This window comes from Cynoglossus semilaevis, chromosome 8, assembly GCF_000523025.1.
Source record: "Cynoglossus semilaevis isolate Cse_v1.0 chromosome 8, Cse_v1.0, whole genome shotgun sequence".
Classification (NCBI taxonomy): Eukaryota; Metazoa; Chordata; class Actinopteri; order Pleuronectiformes; family Cynoglossidae; genus Cynoglossus; species Cynoglossus semilaevis.
In genome coordinates this window covers 19,793,955-19,813,900 of record NC_024314.1, presented here as the reverse complement: position 1 = coordinate 19,813,900, position 19,946 = coordinate 19,793,955, and the positions used below count along the sequence as shown (strand labels likewise).

The 19,946-nt window shown below is 42.9% G+C and overlaps 2 protein-coding genes across 2 annotated transcripts in view; one reads left to right on the top strand and one right to left on the bottom strand.

Moving 5' to 3' along the window:
• kmt2e (lysine (K)-specific methyltransferase 2E) overlaps positions 1–9,861 on the top strand; it is a 29,390-nt gene extending 19,529 nt beyond the window's left edge. The window contains 13 exon segments of the mRNA XM_025057770.1: positions 1–189; positions 835–933; positions 2,942–3,127; positions 3,241–3,567; positions 3,652–3,951; positions 4,344–4,494; positions 4,695–4,921; positions 4,996–5,052; positions 5,159–5,713; positions 6,571–6,839; positions 6,935–7,014; positions 7,107–7,186; positions 7,552–9,861. Coding sequence (XP_024913538.1) covers positions 1–189; positions 835–933; positions 2,942–3,127; positions 3,241–3,567; positions 3,652–3,951; positions 4,344–4,494; positions 4,695–4,921; positions 4,996–5,052; positions 5,159–5,713; positions 6,571–6,839; positions 6,935–7,014; positions 7,107–7,186; positions 7,552–8,589 — 3,558 coding nt within the window. The 3' untranslated portion in view covers positions 8,590–9,861.
• A 1,876-nt stretch (positions 9,862–11,737) lies between these two features.
• Positions 11,738–19,946, bottom strand: part of lhfpl3 (LHFPL tetraspan subfamily member 3) — a 30,096-nt gene continuing 21,887 nt past the window's right edge. The window contains exons 2-4 of the mRNA XM_008315597.3: positions 13,293–13,523; positions 12,265–12,322; positions 11,738–11,954 (exon numbers count right to left, since the gene is read on the bottom strand). Of these exons, the coding sequence (XP_008313819.1) occupies positions 12,300–12,322; positions 13,293–13,523 (254 nt within the window). The 3' untranslated portion in view covers positions 11,738–11,954; positions 12,265–12,299. The remainder of the gene's footprint in view (positions 11,955–12,264; positions 12,323–13,292; positions 13,524–19,946) is intronic.

Here is a 19,946-nt window from a genome sequence, read left to right as displayed (position 1 = left end):
AACCAGGAGCCCACGGAGAACCTCGTCATTGTAAGCCGGCGGCGGGGCAGCCGCAAGGAAAAGGATGTAACCCGTGAAGAGGGCCAGAACCAGAACATAGTTTTGGAAGGCGAGGGGAAGAGCAAGGGCGTTGGCGATGGGAAACAGAGAAAGCTTTCTCCTCTCCGTCTCTCCATCTCCAACAACCAGGTAGGTTCTGTTTCTTTATGATCCTCATACCAGAAGCACCTTGACCAAAACTTTTTGATTGCTTGTAAAAAAAAGACTTTGTTTCTTGATAGTACATGAAGTACATGAACCGGTACGGTCACTGCATGTATTTGTTTGGTTTTTCTTCTATGTGAAATGGTCGGTGCATGTGTTTACCATTTTGCCACTCTTAATAACTGTATGTCCTCTTGAGTTCCCTCCTTCTCCCATCACCCCTCTCAGTTGTTTCTTTTGAGGAGTAAGTTCATTCTGTTGTAGTTATGCTATTGATTAAAATACATATTTCACATTTTTACATTCAGATGGGTAAAAGTAGACTGAGTAGAGCTGCTATTTTAACTCCCTTTGGAGAAGTCCTATTTCTTGGTGTTGTTTTCTGATCACAACTGTAATGAGCAAAAAGAAGAGAATGTTTCAGTCAGAGAGACGACCCTGTTGTTCAAAAAGAGAGGTTTAGTGGTGTTTACTACAAAGGCAGACCACTGCCTACCACCCATTGTAACTTTTTCAGGTTGCTCCCCTCTGTCCCTGACTTACACTCACATCCACTCTTACCTGTTACCCCTATAGTCTGTAGTCAGACTGAATGATAAGCGCCATGCCACCTCTTCCCTCCTCTTACAGGATCCTGAGTTATATGAGGATCTAGAAGACAAAACCTCCGTTAGCAATGAAGTAGAGATGGAGTCAGAGGAGCAGATTGCAGACAGGAGGAGGAAGATGGTAAGTCTGCCAAGCTAGGGGCTGAAGCTTTTGTTTTGCCATGCAGCTTCTAAGCAGAAAAGGGCAAAAATCAAATTTTCCCCCTGTTGCTGTCAGCGTGAACTCAACATCTCGTCTGCTTTAGGGGCTGTAGCTTAAATAGGAGCAACTGCCTTGTTGCCTCTCTTTTTCACCCCTACCCTCTTCTGCTGCTTGCACTCATGTCATTGTATTTGCCACTGATGCTTTTTGTCCTGTTGTTTATTTTTTCCTCTCAATTTTGCTATTCCTTCCCCAGAACTAAGGCTTTGTGCTTGTGCATCAATTGACACTGACATTTATTACTCACATTTTCATTTAAATCAGAAAGAAATTAATTGGCCTCTGGGGTGACACACCGGCTAACAAAACCAGCCCCTGCCAAAGAGTTTACAGTCCAGTGTTAATTTCATCGACTTGGTTTAATATTTTATTAAGGATTTTTTTAAACATGAAAATATTTTACTTTTTTTTAGTAAACCTATGTACCTCATTTGGAGACAAAGACTGAGTTACAATTTAGTCAAAAAGACTAAGACTAAATCCAAAATGACTTTTAAAATGAACCCTGTTCCTTACATAAAACAAGTGGTGTAAGAAAAGCCTACAGAGCAGTTTCAGTCAGTGACACACACACACACACAAACACACACACTAGAAATGACCCTACAGTCCTTTCCATTTCATAGGCTGGAACCCCAGTGTAAAGTGCTGACTCATCATTGGCGATCACACAGCTCTGCTAATGGCCAGTTAAGGATGCACAGTTAAGGAGAAGGACTGCAGAGGTTAGAGCCTTGTTGCCAGGGCCGTATTGACTTTGGGGAGATCTGGAGGTCTATTTTTATATGGGATGCGGCCCAGGAGAGTTCTGGCTGCTACAGCAGAGACATGCATTTTCACATTAACTGTCACAGCTATAGGAAATGCTAAAGGACGTTGTTAATACATGTTGTAAGGTGTCGGGGAGATGACATCAGCGTGTGATGGTTTCCTACATGCACCGATGTGCCTTTTGGCTTTTAGTCTGTTGCTTATCTGATTGCACATTTGTCAGTGCAAGGGTGCACTTTTTCTTCCTGGTGGCATGTTGTATTTGTGCTGAGTAATGTTTTGTGTGGTAACTGTCAGTGAGACATATATGTCCCTCCAGGGCAAATGAAGCTGAAGACTTTTTTAAGTAATTATACACCAACGGCTTTGGCAGGTGTGACATAAATAACATGTGAAGATATATGTTCAGTTGGTATGAGAAGAGAATTGGATTTGTTGAGTCCCAGAAACCAAATGGTTTTAGTTTAGTTTTTTGAGACATTTTTACGCACTTGCTTTAAAAAATGTCATAGATTTTCAACTTAAATAATGATAATAAGAATATTTTTCCCCATTTTGGCAAAATCAAATAACTCAGATGTTGTCATCTCTGCATTACTATCGCTGTGAGAAGGATGTCACATTTTTACCCGAAGCAGGTTATTTACTGACCCAAAGCCTGACCCATATCAACTTTGTGTTCTAGCTCAAAATGAGGCAGTAGGTAGTGCAGTTGTCTTACATCCAAAGGGTTGTGTGTTCGATTCCAGGGTTGCACTGTTACATGCTGTCAGTATGCATATGGACAAATCTACAGTTTAAAGCATTTTGAGAGGTCATCAGGACTAGAAAAGTACTATGTGTGCAGTTGTCCCAATGCTTTAACTACTGCTCGTAATTTCTTTTCAGCCACAAACAGAAAGCACACATTTCTGGTTGTTTCTGTTACCTGTTATGCATCGTTATATCATTTGCCTGTTGACTTTTATTTTATATATATATATTTTTTGTTTTTGCAAAGGTTTTTCCTAAATCCTCACTGCTACTCTGCTCTGGAAAGGCTATATCTCTGCAACACAATTTTCCACCTCTTTCATTCCATGGTTATAATTGAAGATCCATGGACTCATTCTCCTGCTCCCTGCTCTGTCAACCCCCACCCCTTTTACATTTGTAGACACGAGAAGAAAGAAAGATGGAGGCCATTCTGCAAGCTTTTGCTCGCATGGAGAAGAGAGAAAAAAGACGGGAGCAAGCCCTGGAGAGAATCGGCAGTGTCAAGTCGGAGGTCGGAGGCCGAAGTGACATCAAGGAAGAGCCTCCAGTCACACCTGAGACGGCAGATTCCCCAACTGTCGCACAGGTAAGAGCCGAGAGAAGACACAAAAACCCAGTTGTAAGAATGCCAAATCACCTGTATAACAAGTGACATGTAAACATAAGGGGCGTGTAGTAACATTGAACTGTCTTTTGCAGCCACTTCTGGAGATCAAGGAGGAGCCAGGAATAAAGCCTGCGAAGGTCAAAGGATCCAGAAACAGGAAGAGTTTCTCACGGAACCGCACGCACATTGGCCAACAGCGTCGACGAGCTCGCACCATCAGCACCTGTTCTGACCTGCCACCAGGCTCTCCTGTGGAGTCAGTGGAGCCCTTGACCAACGATCCTCCTGAAGGAGAAACGCCCACTGCACCAGAGCCCGAAGCTGTCGCTGCCCAAGCACCAGATACCAGTCCACCCCACAGCAGCTCACCAGCACCTGACAGAAACCGCACCGGAAGCAAGAGCTTCAAAACAAAAAAGGTGCTTTGCTACTTTCTTTTTCACATTATTAATAGAAATTGTTTGTACTGGATGATTAGCTGAGTCTTGAGCTTTGTTTCACAGCACTTTGTCAGCGAATGGGTGGGAGAGAAGCAGCAGGACCGTGGTGCCGTGCGAACTCCTGAGCCAGTCCCAGAGAGACCCCTGAGAATAAGCAGTGACCCTGAAGTGTTGGCTACACAGCTCAATGCTCTTCCAGGCATGACCTGCTCACCGCAGGTGTACAGCACGCCCAAACACTACGTTCGCTTCTCGTCCCCATTTCTGGCTAACCGCAGCCCCACCACTCCGGGAGTTCCCACAGGGAGACGGAGATCTAGGGAACTGCCAGAGACGCTTCCAACGACGGGCTCCTGCAAAAAGGTACGACTGCCTGCTTTAGAAGCCTTCCACTTTTAAAAAAAATCTGTGGATTTTAAAATTCATAATTGACAAATTATCCATCCATCCATCCATTTTCATCCGCTTATCCGTTACCGGGTCGCGGGGACAGCAGTCGCCACCCAAATCACATTGCACCATACCAACCCCCCAAACCTTCCTGCGGGTGGTGAGTCCACTGGAAGGTATTAACCGCCCTAACCGGGATTCGAACTTGTCCAGGAGGTGAACCCTGGGGTTCCACACCAATGACAGAGACATTGCCTCTGGGCCAAAGCGCCACTAATTGACAAATTATCTCCACTGATATCATCATGTACATAATGCCCGATGTCATGTCAGAATGTTGATTCATCTCTCTCTCTGTCCCACAGCGGTGGTTAAAGCAGGCTCTAGAAGAGGAGGGCTCCCCCAGTCCTGCCAGGCGTCCCAGCTTCTGTATGCCCAGTGAAGGCCCACTCAGCCCCGCCATTAACGGAGACTCTGACAGTCCTCTACCCTATAATGGCACTTGTTTGTTACCAGGTAAAACTATCCAGTGCTCGTGACAACTTATAGTTTTTCTTTATGAACCTTAAACAGCATCAACTGTAGTCATTGAAGTGACTCTCCAGGTGTCTTCTAACCTTCCCTAAAGAAACATGCACTTGTTAGTCACTTGATTGAATTTTTCTAATAAAAAAAGACAAATTAAAAACTGTTCTTTATTGCTTCTATTTTTTCAGAGCTGCCCACCCCTCTGAAGAAACGGCGGCTCAGCCCGTTGGATGCCTGTATGTCCGAGGGCTCCACACCTTACGGCTCACCATGTGCCACACCCACCAGGTCAGACCCTTCAGAGACTCCCGTAACACCCGTCTTACTGACTACTCCACCACGCCCCCGTACTGAAGAGCTCAATCCAGAGCCCCTGCCCAGCACCCCAACGCCGACACTTAGTGCTCCCCTGGAGGTGAGGCTGTGGTTTTGATTTTCTTAATGTATGAGAAATTAACTGATGCACTAAAAGTCTGGTTGATTTTACAGAGTGAATCTTCAGTAGAAAATTCACCGGAGGTCACCCGGAAACCAAGCGTGCAAGAGGTGAATGTTCATCAGCAATAGTTTATGATTATCTGCACAAACTAAAGTTCATTTATCAACAACATGAACATGATGAACATCTCTTATTTCTTCTCTTCTTCCCAAGGCTGATCATCCCCCTTCGTTAGTCTCCTCTCCGTGCGTCAGAGCCAGCAGCTCTGAAGTTGTCCAGACGGAAGCCAAGGTGTCTGTTCTGTCTGTTCCAGACAGTCCTCAGCCCCCAGCAGCAGACCCCGTGGACTTTGCAGAGGAGAGGATAGATAGTACAGGTATTGAGGGCAACGGCGAGACGTCCTCGTCTTTAGAGACTTGTGCCCCCTCTTTTCCTGGTTGGATTAAAAGTCCAGAAAGAGGCCCGACTGGAACAGCTGGACTGAACTTCTCCCCAGTCAACTCAAACTTAAGGGACCTCACCCCCTCGCACACCCTGGAGCCTCTGGCAGCTCCCTTCCGGCCCGAGGCTGCAGCTGGGACTGCAGCGGTGTCCACAGCAGGGACAGGACCATTGGTTGGACCTCAAACCCCTTTCAGTGAAGGCCAGGGGCAGCTCTTCTATCCCTGCTCTGAGGAGGGGGGCTCCTTAGGATTCTCCCGCACACTGAATGGGGATGGAACCGGTGAAGTGGGAGGATCAGCACAGAATCCACCACAAAAGAAAAAGGTACACTTTTGAAAAAAAAGTCAGAATCTGTTTTAGCTGCATCTACCATATACAGTCTGTGGTTTTATATACATTGTATTTCATTCTAATATTTACTCTTATAATCTATAACTGTATTTTATACTTGGGTTGTGCAGCAGTTTCAAGAAATTAATTACCATTTCACTGACCTTTGATTTCTTTTCTCTATTGGGTTCAAATTACAAAGTTTCATCTTTGGCTAGAAATATGTGTTGTACTTGCTATTCACGTATTATCACAGTAAAGAGTGCAGTAAATTAAATTAAACCATTAATCTTAACAGATGATCCACACACTGAGCTGAAACGTTCCAGTCAACATGAACATGTTTTACATTGGGCTGATGCTGTAGTGATAAGAACGATATTTGCAAACAATCACATGGCCATGACTTTCCACCCAACAAACTTCCCCAAACTTTCTTATGTGGTCACTTCACTGAGTGCTGGTAATGAAATGTGATTTGAACTGACTAAATGTTCCTCTAAGACACTCTGAACTAAAGACACACTTCTCACACTGGGGTCACGACACTATTTGACTAAACTTGTCTCAAATATGTACGCCACAACTATTGATCCCATTTCCTTTTGGCCAAACAATCTCACTACAAACATATTTTTATGTTTTTTTTTTTTCAAACCAACAAATATTTGTTTAGCTTCCTCTTATTTACAAGAGTGGAGTGCTATTGTCTTGCTCTCTACACACGTTTTCCTGATAGTATACACGCCCCTTTGTTTCAGTGATTGTGCACGTGTATATAGTGCCCTCTACTGGTTTGATGTCAGGATGCTCTTTTGTCTGAAATATGACGTGTTTCTGTTCCCTCACAGGTTTCTCTGCTCGAGTACAGAAAACGACAACGAGAAGCTCGCCGCAGTGGCTCCAAAACAGAGTGCAGCTCTCCCGTCTCCACCGTACCACTTCTGACCGTGGACGCATTTCCTGGTGTTTTGGAGAACACTGTTGAGCCTCCCCCACCTCCCGCTCCCCCAGTGGTTTGCAACAACACTCTGGCCACCACATCAAAGGAGCCGTTAACAACTGAGGAGGCGGAAGGAGCAGCAGAGAAAGGAGAGAGGGAGGGAGGAGAAGGACAGTGGTGGGTTCTCATTAAAAACAACACCCCACACAAATAATACATTTTATTAGCTTGTCCTTACATCTGTTTTTTTTTTTGTAAATGTTTGACCTCAGGACATCGTCCACTTCTGTGGAACAGGCCAGAGAACGCGGCTACCACAGAGCTCTGCTGCTCAGCAAAGATAAAGATACAGGTGAGATAAAGGAGGCTCACGCTCTCATCTTAGAGATGGATGGGTTTCATGTCCATCATTCTTACAGTTGTTGTTCGTTGGTGTTCCTCTAGATGGCGAGGCAGAGGGCAGTGAAACAGCTGCACAGAGGGACTGTCCATCACCAGGTCCACAGAGGACACCAACACACGCAGTAAGTGATGTCCATTTACTTTAATTTTCACAATGTTAGTTTAAAGTTTTATTTACGCCTGTTTTTTGGAAAAACATTAGAATGTGGTTAAGAATGTATAATTAGTAATTTACCATTCGTGTGTGAAAGAAGATTTCCTAAGGAGGTTTAAATGTCATATTAGGAAACTGTTTTTGAAGTACCTACACATCTGGATGGACAACAAAGAAATAGAAATATCTCCATTCCTTAACATTCCATTATATTTAGTTTATTATAAAAAAAAAAAGAGTAAAAGAAACAACAGTGTGTATAATTCTCAATATACAGCACAGGTTTGATTCATCTGAGCTGGTTCTTACTTTGTCTGAATGTTCTGTCCTCAGCCCTGCTCTCCTGGTGCTTCCAACCCAACGCCCAGTCGGTCTCTAAAGGAGGAGGACTCTGACTCTCAGCCCAGATTGACAAATCCCACGGGCCCGCCCCCGAGCAAGCCTGTAGGACCCAAGCCCACCCCTGTGACTCCCACCAAGCTGCATCAGACCCCACTGCCCTCCTCCCCTGTGCACTACCCTGCTCCTTCTATCATCCACTCTCCCAAGCCTCAGCCGCAGGGCTCTCCCTTCCGCGGTCAGAGGACGCTGTTCCCAGCGCAGCCTCAGACCCAACCTCAGGCTCAGCCTCAGATTGGCCCTGCTGCTTTTCCCCCCTATAACTCACAGGGTGCTCCTCCACCTCCACCTGCACCGTCGGTCTCCACGGCGTATTACCCCAACCAGAGCTCCTCAGCTGCTGGACCTTTCCCTGGGTTCAAAAGTTCTGTCTCTTCTCCGTACCCACCAGGGTCTCAGCCCCTGATGCAGACTCTTCCACACAGCGTGCACTATCAGAGCTCAGCTGCTCCACCGCCTCCACCTCCCCCACCTCCTCATCTGATGTCCAACCCGGCCCTGCTCCATGTCAACCTGCAGCCGACTTCCATCCAGCAGCATCAGCTCTTGATGACCAGTGCGCCTCCACCACCTCCTCCTCCACAGGCCCAGGTCTCCCAGCAGACACCACAACAACCTCCCGGAGGAAGCAGTTTGCTGTCCCTCACCCCACCCCCACCGCCTCCTCCACCTCCCCCGGCCCCATCTTCCAACACAGCGATGCAGCCCCTCCACTTTCAGAACTTGGGGGGGTTTCAACCCACGTTAATGCATCCAGGTGCCGCTACCAATCCTTCGTTGCCCCAGTCCACCTACCCACCTCCTCCCCTCCAGCAGACTGGACTGCCCCCACCTCCTCCGCCTCCTCCGCAACAGACTCAACAAGGCCAGGCCCAGGCCGCCGCATCCCAGATGCCTTCTGGGACTCGTGGAGCTCCCACGTCGTCGACCCCTTTCCACAGCTCGGGTTACCTGAGCACAGGGTGGCATTGAACAAATGCCCTCTCCCTGCTGTGGGCCCCCCAGCAGCCCCTGAGAACTCAGCCTGAGAGGGGTGTGTACCATAAGCTGTAGATAAATTTTCTATGTACCTGAACACATGGCCAGTGGAAAAACAGCTGATGGTGGGATAAAAGGGTACTTTTTAGAAAAAAAGGACAAAAAATTATAAGGAAAAAAAAAAGAACAGTGACGACGATCTTCAAGAGAAACTGTTTGAAAAAAACATGAAGATGGACAACAACAGCTCCTCTCCTCATGGTGCTCACAGCCCCCCACTCTTTGGCCGCATTTAGTTATTTTATATATCTTTCCTGTTAACCAGAGGAAAACTGTTCTGTGTCCCATTTGGACTCCCGTTGTAAGGCCCCGCACTTTCTTATCAACTGACATTCCAGCCTGTACCACAGCCTCCCTCTTCCTCCTCCTGTCAGTTATTCCTTCTTGTTCTTCTTCACTCTTTTCTCTCTCTCTCTCTCTCTCTCTCGTCTTTGTCGCCTCTCTTACACCATTAATTTGTTTTATTCTAGTGGCTCATTATAGAAAAAGAGAAGCTTTTTGTATAGAGAAAAAAAGAAAACACAATTATTTTTTTTATTCCTCTGTCTAACAACAAATATTTGTTCACCGCTGAAGATATAACAAAGACCAGTTACTGGGAGCTTCGCTTACCAACATGGAAGACTGCACTTCAGAGAGTGTGTGTGTGTGTGTGTGTGTGTGTGTGTGTGCTTGCGTGCGCACATATTCCTGTGCGTGTCAATGTGTGTGCGTGTGTGTGTGAGTGCTCAGTCTCCTGAAGTAGGCAGAGTGGTGTGGCGCGCAAGTAGGAAGGTAGCGGTTTATTTTTGAATATCAATGGTTACTTGTAGAAAGTGTAAGTAAATGTATAGGTGGTTACTCCAGCTTTCACCAGGAACAGTTTGTAAATATTTCCTTTCTTTTTCCTTCTCCTTCTTTTCTACGCTTGTACAATTTGCTCCCATCCCATTTTGAATCATCAATGTAAATATAAAATGGCTCTTCTTGGCAAAGCTGAATGTTTCTGTGACTGTAGCATTGTTTTTATTTTAATAATTTTTTCCTCTCTCTCTCGCTCTCTCCCTCTCTCTCTCTCTCTCTCTGGAGACTCTTTGACTTTGTCTTTTTTTATTATTTGTGTGTGAGTGTATGTTTGTGTGGAGGAGAGAGACTCACAGACACAGCACTGGTTGGCTTTTTTCATGGTTCATTATAATAAATCACTGTAATGACAGTTTTATACCACTTGTTCCAGTGTGTCGTTGGTATACATTTGTCGTCGTCTCCCACCTTCACTTCTATGACAGTTTTTCCTCCTCCAGGAGAGAAGAGCGGGAAGAGTTGAAGGAGACCAAAAGAGCAGGTTTGTTACCAGGCACCAGAACAACTTAACTGCCTTGGTACTGGTGGTTTCTGGTTATATTTACTCCACTGTTTAAATGAAAATGCAAAAATAGTTTTTTAGCATTTGCACTCAAGTCCCGACTGTTGATGAATGCTTAAAAAGGGGCAGGGAAAAAGACATGACATCAGTTGGCAGGTGGCGCTCCACCCTGACAGATCTGCCCTAAAGCAGGGATGATCTGGTGCCGTGGAACGATCATGGTGAATGACTTTGTTGGGGGAGGGTGGTCTGATTAAAAAAAACAAAACAATTATCTTCATACTGACGAACTTGAACTATATATATATATATATATATATATATATATATGCAGTTGGTTTTGCTTATTTCAGTCAAGAGGGAGCGTCAGCGTGGAAAAGAATCCACTTTACAAGGTACATTTACAATATATAGGTACAGCATGTGTGTAAGTATATGTACGTGTTTAAAAGTATGTAAGTATATCAATTTAAGTATATATATGTTTATGTGTGTATATTTATTTATTTGTGTGTATTCGCTCAATATTTGCCTTTTTTTAAGTCTAGGTGTTTTGCAAGTAGAACACCAGTTCGAGAACGTGGCTAATGTAAGTATGTACACATATAGAACGTCACTCTGACGTGTTTTACACATATAATTTGATATATTATCATATGTATGTGGTCTGGTTGTATATAAAAGCTTTAAAAACACGTTTTACGCGGGCCGTACACGTTTATAAACGCTAGTGAAGAGAGTGGAAAGTTGCTAAAGTATCAAATGTTGTCACGGGAATTGTTAGCACATTTCTCCCGCCGTCTGTCAAACCGTAAAACGCATCACAAATGCTGTATTTTATACCGACAGTTCGAATACATTTGTCCAGTAGGAGTCGCTGTGTTACCACCTGTTATTGTCTTTTAGTAAGCCTAATAGTTTAAATTGCATAATTAGCATTTTGTGCATCCTTAGTTTTTGTTTTTTTAATAACTTGTAAACAAAAAAGGTGTTCGTTTTCTCTAAATGTGTTTTTAATGAACAAAAGAAATACAACACCAATCAAAGAGTACTTTGTAGCACGTTCACTTCCTGTTAGCTTCCCTCGTTACCTTTTCAAACGACAAGGTACACAATGGCACACACTGATGGAGGATCCGATTTAAGGTCAAGACAAAGCACAAGGACACGGTCATCGTATACTGTAACTAAACACAGATTCTAGTCTTTTATACATTTCTTTTCCACGATTTTATCTTTTTTAAATATCTCTTTATATGCAAACGTTCACCAGCAAAACATCAAATTTACTTATGGGGTTTATCACATATATTAAACATTTATTGAAAAAACAAAATGTATCTTTTTCAAGATGTTTCTCCAGTTCACTGAGCTGCACAGAAAACTTTAAAAGGTCAAAGGACATTGTAGTCTAACGTCTTCACATCTTCAGGAGTTTGAGAAAGAATGAGAAGGAAGATCAGCTTTACCCTCAGTCTGTTCAGTCCATATGTGAGACAGGAACTCTTTATTTCTGCTGTCATTCATCGTGAATGAGCTGCCCCTCGGTGGTGTTTGTGGAACTAACGTTCCACGTGAGTTTTCTTCTTTCGATTCCAAACAGACTAAAACACTCTCAGAGGACAAAGAGGTTTGAACACCTTTTGTTAATTAATGCTGTTTTAAAGCAACATTTAAAAAAAGCTTATTTATTTTACATGTTTTTTCCTCTAAAGAGTTGCTGTTTTATTTTTTTTTATTTTTTTACAGAAAAGGTTGTTTCCAGGAATGAAGCATGTCATCCTGTCCATCTCTTCAAGGTTACGTGACCTTTTTTTTTTGTCCTCCATCTCTTGTCCCTTTAATTTTTTTAGATGACCTGCTCACATATCAGCCCCGTGTCCCTTCAACAGGCCGGACCAGAAGAGGAAAAGCTGGACGCTAAAGTACCTTCACATCAAGTCCACAGAAAAACCTAGAGGTGACAAGGAAATGTACAACAAAGTGTTGTGGTTGATAGAAAGCGTGACGTGTTCCACGTGCCATAGTTTGAGAACCACTATTTTAAAAAGCTACCATGTATGTCACTTGGTTTTGATAGTTATTCATGAAATAAATAATTTGACCTTTGATCACAATTATTAAAATTAATACGACAGTTCCACTTAAACATTCCTCATAGTTCTCTCGTTATATCCTGCTTTACCGTTAAGTTTCCCGCGAGGTTTTAATTTTCATTTATTTTATTTCTTTTTATCCGCTACTCTCTTCAATAACATTCTTACCTGTTTGTGATCTTTGTTCTCTCGCGACCTCGCGCTTATATGGCGTTATTACTGCTCTCTGTGGAAGATGAAGAAAAAAGAAGTGAGATCAGCGGCATTTAATAACTTTGACCAGGAGGTGGCAATGTTGCATCAAGAGCTCCACAGACGTTTTAACAGCAGCGTGGAAACAGCTGAAAAGAGTTTTTTTTCAGTACGTCAAAAAATTAAAATACAGCGACGATCAACTGTTCACACCCACATTCACACCACAGACGTTAGCGTGAACAGTTAACCTAATCCTGCATGTTGTTGTAATGTGGGGGAAAACTGCAGTACCTGGGGGAAATACTACAAACACATGCAGACTCTATATACTGTAGAAAGACCGGGATCGAAGCAGCGAACATGTGATCTACTTGCTGTAAGGCAATCAGGCTAACCACTGCTCCACTGTGTGGTTGTACTCTCATAGTAGGGATATTAATATATATATATCATATACTGTATATTATATATATATTAAAGTTATTTTCCCCCTTAAATTTTTTTTTCATATTTTAATGTAACCATCCCCCCCTCTCCCCTCTCCCCCTTTCCCCCTCTCTCTCTGATGGTAACCGCCTCCTCCACCCCAGTGTTATGGCCTTTTACAGCCGACACTCCTGGCTGATAACATGGCTCTGATTTATGAAGACACGCTGACAGAGCCATGTGTAAACAGCCATTAGTAATTCACGACCCTGTGCAGCAAAAACCCAGGCTTCAATTAACCTCCTGCTATTGGTTCATCCTTCCTGTCTGTCAGCGACTGCTATTATCTGCTCCCTCCTTCATCTGTATTCTCTCCTCTTTCCTCCTACACCTACAGCTGACTCCTCCTGGTTGGCCGTGAGGAGCCGTGGTCCTCTCCACCAAATGCACGTGAAGTCACGGGAGAGGTTTTAAAATCCTGTTAAATGGTAAGCAATGTAACCATACTCTATGCATACCATTTATTTCACAAATCAAACAATAAGTAAAAAAAAAAATTGTGAGTGTGTATTCACTTTCTCCCAGCAGCTCCTCAGACATCAGGCTGTCCTGACGGTTGCCCAGGACGAAGGCCAGGAAGGAGAGGATGAGTGCGTCCATGATGCCCATGATGGCCAGGATGTAGGCCCAGCGCACGGAGCAGGCCCCCAGTGTGTACTTGTCCGTCTGCTCGCCGCACATTCTCTTCACCTCATCGCTGTCCCAGCCGTCTGGGTAGATCATGCAGCCGAGGATCAAACAGGTACCTGGACCAGCAGGTGAGAGAGAGAGAGATGAGAAGAGATTAGATTACTGTTTGGAAATGAACTGAGTGAAGTCCAAACGCAGTGTAGTGGTGCTCAGTGGTAAAAGATTGCTAGTTGAAATCCAGACCTGTGCAGAGATTTGGTGTGTTGAGCAAGCAACAAAACTTCCCCCATATATACACTGTATATATATGTCTATATATGTTTATATCTATATGTATATATGTGTATATATATACACATATATGTATATCTTTTAAATATTTGCTTTAAAACAAATAGGAAAAAAACATCACATCACATTTACATACATACATGTATATACATGTTTAAATATATATTTTAAATATATTTACATATATGTATATATGTATGTATGTAAATATGTGATGTTATATGCCTTTCCTATTTGTTTTAAAACAAATATTTAAAATATAGACATATATGTATATGCATATACTATACATATAAACATATATAAATGTAGAAGACAAAATTATACATATACATGTAAACATATATAAATATAGAAGGCAAAACCAGCAACAGGTCAACAGGTTACCGACGCAGCAAGTAACTGGTACCTGGTTAGTTTGGATGCATCAACCAAAGACCTGGTAAAAATCAAAAGACTTTACGTCTGGAAATGTCAGCAGTTTATAACAGTGTAACAAGTCACAAGAATTGTTGTCAAATTTTGCATTACAATACTACAGCATATTTATTATCCAATCCTGGCTCACACACACACACACACACCACGCATACACACACTCGTGTGTTTGTGCGATAAGGTTAACACCTCGAGTGAACTCCCGGTGACTTAACAAAAAGCAAATGTCAGACACTCATGCCTCTCAGTTTGTCATCTCACCTTTCCTCCCTGCAGCTACTGCCATAATGAATGAGTCAGAGCGGCGTGGAGACGAGGTCAGGCTGAGTCACAGCTCCCAGCTGTGCCCTCGCTCCACGCTCGTCTCCGTTAATGTCTGAGTCATGACTTAAATCTGTCCGACAAATTGCCTCAATAACGGCCGCAACAGGCTCCTGTAATAACACCAATTATTGATGTCACAGTGCTTCTAATCCATATCCCGCGCCTACATTTCCCAGGAGGCAACGGGGCTATTGACTTTCTTACCGTCTTTCCTGAGTCTGAACATTGATTTCTTCTATTTTCAGACAGCAAAATAGAAAAAGGATGCAAAAATATATTGTTGTGATACATTTACAACATCTATCTATGTAGTTATTCTTGTCCTAGCATTGCTTCTGACATTGCTACGCTAAATTAGCTCTTTTAGCATTTCAGAGCCAAATCTTCACTTCCCACCAGCAGACGATGCAAGTGTTTCACATTTTCTGTTGTGTTAGCCTACTGAACTGTACAACAGCTTTCCAACACAGTGCCCCCTATTGGTCTTCTGGGTGAAGTGCAGCTCATTTAAATGGCCACATTTCAGTACAAGCTTTTTCTTGAGACACATTTCAGTACAAGCTTTTTCCTGAGACAGTTGAGGTATCACTGGCAGAACTCTAACTCTGACTGGTTAAAAGCCATTTGATGTGTCTCTATTTTTGACTGTTTATTTTTATATCGTATCTCTTGGAGGATTGTTTTTTTTCTTTCGTGCAGTGCGTCTCCTATGTAAACAACTGCTCCTCGTGCGGCTTTTCTCAACACACCTGCTGAGGAAGCCTGCTGTGAGTTCATAAGATATACCGGAGATCAATAAGACTCCCATTTGTTTGTTCTGAGACTCATTGAGAAACCCCTGCAGTTGTCTCTGAGAGCCCGCAGCCCCCAGTTAGCGCAGTTTACTGCCTGAGTGCAACTGAAGCCAAATTTCAGTGTTTTCTCTTCACAAAAACAAAATCCCTCTCTCTTCTCTCCTGACTGATCTCATTATCACCCTTAAAGCTGTTATCTTCCTTAAAACCCCTTTTCCTGGTTTCAATAATGCACACCATCTAATCCTGACGCTTCAGCAGGCGATGTTTTTTCCCCTGTTATCTCCAAAGCTGAAGAAGCTCAAACATAAAATTGTTTTCATCCAGTAAACGGCCTCTGAAGTAGGCCGCTGTTGATTTTTCTTTTTTCTTTTAAATGTGTCTTTTTTTTTCTTGCAGAGACGTGTTGCTGTTATTGCAGTATCTCTACATTGTTTTCCATCAGAATGAAAAGGCAGCAGCCAGTCTACACTGTCATGAATAATACATGAAGCATATTAAGTACAAAGTTAGCTCTTCTCTCTCCAAATCTGATTCATGTAAAAGTTGGCCTTAAATAATAGGCACCACAGTATTTTTTATGTACTTAGTAGATACAGATACTCATTTAAATTAGGCTGCTGTTAGCTGTTAGCTGTTAGCTGTTAACAACTAAGTTCCTAAGTTGGACAACTCTCCTTTTTCACGCTGCTGAGTGGCTAATAGACCAATTCTGGTTAATGTGGTGGCTGTTAGCAAGTAAGCTAGCAACAGTCACACTATTATGTGTGGTTCTGCTGTCATTTTAGAGGAAACAATGGTTGTTTCATTACATTAGCGTGTGTGGCAGCGGGCTTTAAATATTTTTTAAAAAGATTTCTGGCTTGAACCACATGATAGACTGATGACAGTCAACAATGAGAGGCTATACGTATATATGTATATTATACATATATACTACAGATATGTATATATGTATAATATTTATATATTAGGGATGTCCAATAATATATATATGTATATTATACATATATACATATATGTATATTGGTATATACATATATGTATATATGTATAATATACATATATATATATTATTGGACATCCCTAATATATAAATATATACATGGTGGAATCACTGTGGAGTTATCTATCAGTACATATTCACACAAATACATGTAATGTATGTCTGCAGGGTTTTTAAAGTTGCTCTGACTGTTTGCTTTCCCGTCACGATCCTGTTGCCTTAACACATGCACGGTCCGGCTCAGAGAGAGACCTGATTAAGGAGACGGGCTGCTATAATATGAGCTGGATTCTGTGCCTGCCCTGCTCTGATTATTTATTGATACTCAAAGGGGAAATTAGTTCGTCATGTGGGAATGAAAAGGTCTCGCACAGAGTAAGTTTGCCATTAAAAAGTTTCCCGGCATCTCTGCGCTGATTCGGAGAAGTCCTTGAATTTCTCTGTGTCTCTCCTTGAAGCTTTCCCAGCTGACAGCTTCTGCAGCGACCCCGGACCGTCGTTACCTGGATTCCTGAGCCCCGGCCTCGGCATGAGAGGACTCACTCACACTCACAGACACACACCGGGGACGGGTGGTTATGGTGAGTTCCATGAGCTCAGCTGTAGCTGTCATTCACCTGCCTTCAAAGGTCATGGATGCTGAGGTGGAGTGTGTGTAGAAATGTAGTGGCTGATTATTCTCTCAGTGTGTGTGTGTGTGTGTGTGTATGTGTGTGTGTTTCGAATGCTGACACTAGATTGAAGCACAGGCCTCACGGTGCATGCATCTTGCATAAGCATCAAGGTGGAACATGACAAATTAATTATTGAGAGTTAATTGGGGCAGAAAGTGGAGATGAGGTATGAAGGCAGGCAGCTCTCTGAGGACCCTGTGTGTGTGTGTGTGTGTGTGTGTGTGTGTGTGAGATGTGATGTCATACACTCCTCATTAACACCTCTCATAATTGCATGGCTTTGTCACTGCACTCCACCAAAAGTCTTTCTTTCAAAAACAATAGATTCAAACCAGACTTTCCTTCTGTTTGTTTTATATTTTCAGGATCATTTTCCCTGAAGCTGAAACCAGAGTCGGAACACTGAGCGGAATTAATTAAAAACTAATAAATTAAAGGAGAAGAAAAAACAACTTCAGGCGAGTCAACCAGGAGCTCATTTCTCATAGAATCTACAATTTACAATATCCTAAAAATATTTGTTTTTCTCTCCTAATTGTGTTTGCCAAATTGGTCTTTGTCAATTACTGACTCTCCTGCACCAAAGTCCATTGAGAAAATCAGCGTTTTTAGCTCATGTGGACACAGATCCTCTCATTTACTGCTGTCTGGAATTGTTGCCAATTAAAAAAGAATTTTGCATATTCAGACGCTGAATATGCAAAATAACTGTTGTTGAATTTACTCAGAGGCAGCGGCTGGTTTTCAACATGTGGGTGGCAGTGTGACATCGAGGGTTTTCTCTGTGGACTTTGGGAATGAAGAGTGAACGCTTTACAAAAACAAAACAACAACAACAACAAAAAAACAACTCAGTAATTAAAGTAAACGGTGATTAAAGTTGTAGAAAAAAATGTCCAGTCATTGATAAAATAACAGTCACTTTCATGATCTAAATGCTCTACGGCATTACTTCTCAAATAGTGGGGCGGGGGCCCCCTGGGGGGTTGCGGTGAGTAGCCGGGGACATAAGTGTCCCACTGCTGTAATGCTTGAATGATAACAAGCCTCCAGTCACTAGGTGGCAGCAACTCACACAGTGGTTTGTACAGATAATAATACACCTGCTATCAGGTTTTCAATAGTATTTTAATTTACAAGGGTGTGGGTCAGGGGAGGGGGCGTGAAAACATTTTTGAATTTACAGGGGTGCATGAGAGAAAATAATTGAGAACCACTGATCTAAGTCAACAGCACGAACCACACTCACCCGGAGCACGTGTCATGGATTTGTGTGTTGTATCTGTGTCCACAGCACCCCCTACAGGGTTGGAAAAGAAGTGAAGAGACTTTGAAGTTTTGAAAAACTCAATCAGTTTTGATGGTAGGTGTTGAGTACTACGACGTACGTACAAGGAAACCTGAGGCGTCTCGTGACAGTTATCACATCGAGTATTTGTCATGAGATCATGTGAAACGTGACAGTTAAACAATGAGGAGCAGAGATGATCACAGCCAGGAGACAGTCGGAGGAGAGAAAATGATAACGTGTGTGTGTGTGTGTGTTTTCAGATGTGTAATGACAGCAGAGACGGAGCAGGGAGGCGGTGAACACTTGTGTAAACGAGGCGGAGCCCACGTTTACACGATTAGAATCTCAACGACGCACATTTGAGACATGAAGGGAATGAAAGTGGCTGCTTTAAAATGCAACGCCAGAGTCGCCCAGCTCCTCCCGCTCCTCCTCTTCCTCCACCTCCTCATCATTATCATCATCAGTGAGTGGCACACACTCTTCACTCACTTCACCCATCAGGGAGACGATATAGAAGAAGACACAAAAAAAAAACCTTCTGTCTCCTCCGGCTCTTTCTTTCACTCTGGTGAATCACTGCAGTCGTCGTTTCATTTATCAAAAGTAAAAAAAATCAAGTCTCAGTCAAACACACAGCGTTTTAAGGAAAAGTCCGCAGAGAAGACGGACCAATAAAACTGATTGAGAATCAGATTTACAATCTAATCACTCCTGAGCAGTGGCAGCGAAGCTGTCCTGGGATCAGTCCAAACTGAACCAAGAGTTATTATATTATTAGTGCTTCATCGTTTATCACAAGAAAAGCAGCTGACTTTGAGTCAAGGTTACACACACACACACACACACACACAGTCAGTGCAAAGTGGAAACTCAGCAGAGGTGAAATGACTCAGTTACTGCCGTGGTGTAAGTCTTGATTAGTTTCAGTTGTCAGACTAAATCAAACAAATAAAACCAAAGGTAAAAAACCCCAATCGTTCTTCTGCAGACTCTCGTTTTAATAAGTTTTAGGTTCAAGTTTGTTGTTTTGGCACCAACTGATCTGTAGGTCCACGCCAAAGAAGTGCCACTCAGTGAACTTTGTTCTATTACTTTTTCCTGTGTACTCCCTACAGATAGTCCTGCGGGTTAAAAACACAGGCTCAGCAGTTTGTTTTAATTGCGGCCCACCCTGCACCAATGGCAGCGTCTCATTTGGAGAAATTTGAACGACTTTTCTCAACAATTTTCAATACGAAGTTTAAACCTCAGCAGGTCCATTAGAGTGCAGCTGAACCACTGCACCGCGTGGGTCGGAAATCTGTGTCGCTCACCTACGCTAACACAGTGGTGACATCATGATCTAGGACAGTGGTTCTCTGTACTACCTGAGTACCACCATGATGACCAACATCAGAACACAGCAGCGTGGGCCTGCCCTATGTTTATTTAAAGATTCACCACAGGAGAGATGTTTATAAAGATGAAATAATGTTGTATTAATTACACATGGTATGTTTAAGAGTTTTTCCGTTGAAAATGTAAATGTGAAAATATGAATTCCACCAGAGAGTGCCCGTGTACCACTTGTGGTATGCGTACCACAGTTTGAGAACCACTCATCTAGGACACATAAACATCAGACGAATCTGACTTATGCCTGGGAGCCATAATGAAGGGCAAAAAGTTCCCAAAAAAGAACACAAATGAAAGAAAGTGAATGTAGCGAAATCCAAATG